The 6,435-nt window shown below is 37.9% G+C and overlaps 1 protein-coding gene across 1 annotated transcript; it reads left to right on the forward strand.

The window, feature by feature from the left end:
• The first annotated feature begins 3,574 nt into the window (after positions 1-3,574).
• On the forward strand, positions 3,575-5,035 carry LOC121768052 (protein WUSCHEL-like). Its single transcript, XM_042164399.1, has 3 exons — positions 3,575-3,954; positions 4,024-4,097; positions 4,743-5,035. Exons 1-3 carry the CDS (start codon positions 3,585-3,587, stop codon positions 5,025-5,027), a joined length of 729 nt encoding a protein of 242 aa, XP_042020333.1. The 5' UTR covers positions 3,575-3,584; the 3' UTR covers positions 5,028-5,035.
• Positions 5,036-6,435: the final 1,400 nt, after the last annotated feature.

Raw genomic sequence — 6,435 nt, forward strand, 5'->3', positions numbered from 1 at the left:
AAATTTTGGGCACCAGTCCACTCTTTAGTCTGCGACCTCAATCTTAGGATTAGCTCATTTTCCACGTTCCATCTAGATTCCTATCTTCTCAGGAAAAAATAGTTAAAATAGTATAAATACGAATAGTGAGACTTACAATAAGTCTATAATGTAGTATAATGTGTAGACGAATAATGACAAAAATAGACTATTTTAAGGGAATGTCAGCTTCTTATTCTTATATTATGTCTTTTAGGTTTTGTCGTTAACGAAACTATTAAAATCCACCACCACAAGCTTTAATTAATAAACTCGTTATGCTACTTCCCTTAGGTGTTCTGTAGTTTCTTTCCCATCTAGTGCTAATATTTTTCCTTACAAATTTCTTCAAACATATACAGTTTTGATTTAGTTAGAATCCTAATAAAATTGCTTTTAAAATTGATATTGAGATATTTTATAATTGTCAACCGTAGTAAAAAAGACACGCGACATTAAATATTCAAAATACGAGTGGCAATAATACATCACGTCAACAACATGATAATGTATCTATATCATTGTAGATTATCCCGGCCATAACTATCAAAATTGATTATCTAGCTAATTAACACCTACGTACTGCATAAAATAAATCTAAAGGAGTTAATTACCACGTGGAAGTATAATATAAGGGCTATAATTTGGTCTTAGTTTGGATATTAGATATGATTATTTTTGTTCCAAACTCAATATGTGCACATGTTTTACAATATTGTAAGGATTAGATCCACAAGGTTTCATAACTAACATACCGATTATAATAAAAGTAACTAAAATTTAAGAAATACAATTAATGATATAGATCAATACCGAATCACACAAACACTTGCCACACACAATGCACACTTTTAGCCAAAAATCCCAAGAGAAGACTAGTGACAAAGTCACCCAAGACCAACACCAAACCGCAAACCCTAGATCTGGTCACGAACCGTCGCCCACTCACTCTGACCTCACATCCCTCACACATAAAATACACTAACATAGAGAATCCATCGGAACTCACACGGAAAGTCAATCTCATTCGACTTATTAAGTCCATAATGAGTTTAAACCACAGTCGATATACACGATGAAAGACAGTCAGAGGTTACTACCGCCGAAAGTCACTAACACCACTCACACGGACGATGAAGACTAACAAGAAAATGCGATCAAAGATTAGAAAAGATGAGAGATAATAGAGAGAAATGAGATAGAAGGCAAACCTTAAGTTTATATTGAGAGTGAGAGATATGACTTGAATAGGCACTATAGTGCAGTGACAGATCTAGGATTTTCAGTTCAAGGGTGCTATAAATAAGTAAAGTAACTCGAAACTTGAAAATCCGATGTTAGCATAAATTAAGATTAACATAATATACCTTAACGCTTGAATTCAAAAGATATAACAACCGGCATAATGTTTATCGTATAAAAGTAAAAACATACTATGTCAATTTACTTCAATTTTTATAATTTTAAAAGAAAAAAAAAATTATTTGAATGTTTATCGTAGAAGAAAATATATACAAATGTAATGTTATTATATAGAAGAAAATATGTGTAAATTAACTTCAATTTTTATAGATACAAAATAAAAGCCATTCATTTAAAAAACATGTACTAGTAATACGAAATATATTATACTCCTACTAGACTAGTATAATGTTTATTTATTGTATAGAAGAATATGGTGCATATGGTGTCATTTAACTACAATATTGTAGAAAAATTAATAAAAATGAAGTAACACGCCTCAAAAAGGAATCGAACATGAGCGTTTAGATAGACAAATGGGGTGATTACCAGAGCACCACCAGCAATCCTCTGTACTAAATACATCTATATTTATAATTAGCATAAAATTTTGGGGGTACTGTGGTACCCCTTGTTCCAATGTGGCTCCGCCACTGCTATAGTGCATTACAGAACATATAAGGATGATTCGGCTTTCTGTCCAAATAAAAAAGAGGCAAAGCTCCATTGGGCTAGAGCATCTCTACGAGGCAGCTCAAATCCAAATTAATGAGTTAGGGTATAATAGGCGCTTTGACAATTGTGTGTGCCTCGATAATAAATACTCTCTTCGTTCCAAGGTAGATGTCACCTTTGGATGGTGGTACGAAAGTTTAAATGAGGTTGTGTTATATGTTAAGTAGAAAATGGAAATATATTAATAAATACTATTAATATGAAAGATATTTTTTTTAAATGACATTTTTAGGGAATAAACTATAAAGAAAAATATAATCTCTTTGGGGAGAGGAGGTACTAGATTGGTTGACAATTATTAGAAACATCATTTCAAGCTTCCCACGCAATCAGAAATATATGGATACAACTAATAGTAACGAGGTCTAATATACTACTCACTCCGTTCCATAGTAGGAGAGTCATTTTATCATTTTGGTACGTTCTATAGTAATAGAGTCATTTTCTTTTTTTAGTAAAAGTCAACACATTTTTTCTCACTTACTTTTCCATTCATCTTACTTTATTCTCTTTACTTTTTCCTATTTCTCTTTTTATTTAATACATTACAGACATTTTTCTTAATCTCTATGTCAAAAAGAAATGTATACACTACTATGGAACGGATGTAGTATGACGATATATGCCTATTAAAACCCTAACTATTTCATTGCACACGTAAATCATTTGAGCACACTTAACGTAAAAATGATTTCAAAGTTAAGAGACGGAATGCTTTGTGGTCAGTCATACTATGGTCAAATTTTAGCACTTATTCATCAATGTCTCAGTCACACACTAATTAATTTCTCTGTCACAACTTTTTCTATAAATATATTCTAAAGAAAAAAATTAATTTTTGCAGTTAAAAAGTGAGGCCATTTATAGGATAGTAGTCCCTTTATTAAAGTACACTAGAACATATCTCGAAAGGTCTGTACACTAGTTAACTAAGTTGGCTTTATCACTACATATCACCATTAAAAGAATAATCATCCTTCAAACATTAAATCATCCATAACACACACATTATTGGGACAAAAATCAATCTTTTTCTTCTAAATATAGGGATTTTAGAAATCCAATCCCTTTTCTACTAAACAAGGGTTTAATTACTAAAACCCACTCCTTTTAATTTCATACTACAAAATTAGGGTTTGATTTAGGGTCATCTTCATAAAAAAAATGGGCTAGAGTTTGATTTAGGCTCAAGTGAGTGTACTAGTACTTAATTACTAGGAGTATTAGGGGTTTAATTTTAAGCAAAGTCATGCAGAGTAGCAAAACGAGGGTTTTTGATCCAAGCAATTGTGGAAAGGGAAGAGGGAAGGATAATGAGAGAAGAAAATCTTGATGATGGATATGATGGCTTTTGATCCAAGCAATTGTGTCTGAATTGCTCCTTTCTAGTCTCTTTTTGTCCCTTCCTTTTTGTTAGCCTTTGCTCTGTCAACTTCAGTCCTTCTCTCTCAGATATCTCTCTGATATCCTCTCTCTCTCAAATCTCAAATCCTTCCTTCATGTGCCCTCCTGTCATCTCTCACTCTCTCTCCTCTTTATAATTCCCTCTTCCCTCATTCAACTAATTAACCCTCTCTCTCTCTCTCTCTATGGAACAGCAGCAGGTAGGTGGAAATGGAGGAAATGGAGGAAATGGAGGAAATGAAGAGCAAGGTGGAGGTGGTAAAACGACGACGACGAGCTTGGTGTGCAGACAGAGCAGTACGAGGTGGACACCGACAAGCGACCAGATCAGAATCTTGAAGGATCTTTATTACAACAGCGGGGTCAGGTCTCCCACAGCCGAGCAGATTCAGCGAATCTCCGCCAAGCTGCGCCAGTATGGGAAGATCGAGGGCAAAAACGTCTTTTACTGGTTCCAGAATCACAAGGCCCGCGAGCGTCAGAAGAAGCGCTTCACCTCCGATCATCATCATCATCATCATCCCATTTACTCCAACTTCCCTAACATCAACCCTGGTAAAATTCCATCAACTTTTTCTTCCACCCTTTTTCCCTTAATTCAACAAAGATGTTTGCTTTTTTTAGGGAATTTTGCGTCTTCCTCTGCTGCTGGCTTGCTCAATGGCTATGGATCTGTGGCCATGGAGAATAGATTTAGAGTGAGTACAGATTCTACTGCAGATTCTCTTTTTTTGTTTGCATATGTATTTCTAAACCAGTCTGTCTTTTTTATTCTGTGATTGGTACACAAAATCGAATGTTCAGCCTTTTCCAATGTAAGAGTTTTCAAACAAAATCATGAGAGAGAGAGAGAGAGAGAGAATGAGAAGCCCTTAATTAAGTTCTCTTGGTTCATTTTCATTTTTCAAAATTTGATCTTTATGAAAATTTAGAGAGAGAGAGAAGCTCTTTATTAAGTTTTCTTGGTTCATTTTCATTATTCAAAATTTGATCTTTATGAAAATTTAGAGAGAGAGATAAGTTATTTATTAAGTTTTCTTGGTTCATTTTCATTATCCAATATTTGATCTTTATGAAAATTTGGAGAGAGAGAGAGAGAGAGTTTTCTTGGTTCATTTTCATTAACTTTGATATTTATGAAAATTTGGAAATAGCGAGAGAGAAGCCCACCTCTAATGAGTTTTCCTGGTTCAAATTTATTTTGAATTTCACCTTCAAGAAGTTGAGGGGTGGGAGAAATAGGGGCAATACCTAATTAGCTTATGAGTCAAGCTTAATTAATTAGTAATTTATTGATGGAGATTCATAATAAAAAGGTCATATTTTAGCATGTAATGATGCAGGAATGCTCCATAACACCAAATGCAAATGTGGGAGGGCAGAATTTGGCATGGTTTGGGGTTGATCCCTATCCTTCGCCCTATCCTTTTCTTGAAATGTCAAAAAGCATCAACGACCAAACCCTGCTTCAAACCGCGGAGGAGGAGGCCTCGGAGATCGAGACCCTCCCCCTCTTCCCAATGCACGGCGACGCCAAGCAAGACTGGCACCACCGCGGAGAAGATGCCATCGCTGCCGCTTCATTGGAGCTCAGCCTCAACCCCTACGCCACCGGATTCCGTCACTAAGGCGTCAATATCTAGCTAGGGCTACTACATGAAATAGTTGTACAAATTCATTAGTACTATTAATCTCTATCATATGTTGAATTAATGATGATGGTGACTTACCCTTTCTAAATTAGGGACGTTTAATGAATCTATATTTATATTATGGGTTGATCTAACTAGTGTAATTAAATTAATCTTAGTATTGTGGTGGTGATACCCAAATTAGCTTGATTTATAACATAGTGTGTGTGCCTTTCCATATGATTTGATTACTTGCAACATTGCAGTGGTGACTAATGTTGGTTATTTTGAATTAGAAGCTATATTTAATACTCCTCCTCATTAGGGCACCCACGGTGGGGCGGACGATAGGCCGCCCGATGCCTCGGGCGCGCCATCGTCCGCCACTGTGGGTGCGCGGACGATGGACGATGCGTCGTCCTCGCCTGACAGATAGTCCGCGGAGGAAGCGCGATATGGCATCGTCCTCCCACTGTGGGCGACGCGGACGATGCAATGCGTTTTTGTTTTTTTTTTTTCGAATTTTGTCTATTTATTAAACCTCGTTTCTCATTCTATTTTTCATACGAATATTTCTCGCATCTCTTATTTCTCCCATCTCTCACATTTCTCCATCTCTCACAAACCAAAATGAACCACGACGACGACCGGAGTTCTTTGGAGGGCGGTAGTCCGACCTTGACTCAAGCCTTAAATGCAGCCGTTCAAGACGCAATGGCGGAATGCTTAGCCGAAATGAAGCGCGAGGAGGCGGCGGCGGCGGAGCAGATCCCCAGGCCTATTCGACGTCGGACGTTTGTCCTCCGCAAACACGCCGCAGCTCACGAACGTCTAGTTGCAGACTATTTTGCCGAGCAACCACGGTGGGGCCCGACTGTTTTCCGCAGCCGGTTTAGAATGCCTCGTTACCTTTTTCTCAGTATTGTCCAGACGTTGAAGTCACGTGATGAATACTTCCAGTATCAGAAAGATGGCATCGGTAGACCCGGACTTATGCCGTTGCAAAAGTACACGGTTGCACTCCGTCAGTTGGCCTACGGCACCACTCCGGACATATTCGACGAGTACCTCCACGTCGGAGAGACAACAACTCGCGAGTGTCTGAAGAGATTTTGTAGGGGAGTTGTGGAGGCTTTTGCGAAAGCCGACTGCTGTAGATTGCCACGGCCTGATGAAGATGCACGAGACGACGCACGACTTTCCTGGGATGCTAGGGAGCATCGACTGTATGCACTGGGAGTGGAAGAATTGTCCGACGGCGTGGATAGGCCAATTTACTAGTCGATATAAGGGCAGCCACCCGACGATGATCCTCGAAGCCTTCGCTGACCATCGGCTCTGGATCTGGCATGAGTACTTCAGTGTAGCCGGGTCGAACAACGACATCAACATCCTCAACTCATCC

Source organism: Salvia splendens, chromosome 15 (assembly GCF_004379255.2).
Source record: "Salvia splendens isolate huo1 chromosome 15, SspV2, whole genome shotgun sequence".
In the NCBI taxonomy this organism is placed as follows: Eukaryota; Viridiplantae; Streptophyta; class Magnoliopsida; order Lamiales; family Lamiaceae; genus Salvia; species Salvia splendens.

What these genes read in the sequence shown, in the direction of transcription:
- LOC121768052 (XM_042164399.1), top strand. Translation starts at nt 3,585, where the DNA reads ATGGAACAGCAGCAGGTAGGTGGAAATGGAGGAAATGGAGGAAATGGA. An exon ending in CTTCCCTAACATCAACCCTG is followed by an intron (nt 3,955 to 4,023) that starts GTAAAATTCCAT and finishes TGCTTTTTTTAG; the next exon opens with GGAATTTTGCGTCTTCCTCT. An exon ending in CCATGGAGAATAGATTTAGA is followed by an intron (nt 4,098 to 4,742) that starts GTGAGTACAGAT and finishes GTAATGATGCAG; the next exon opens with GAATGCTCCATAACACCAAA.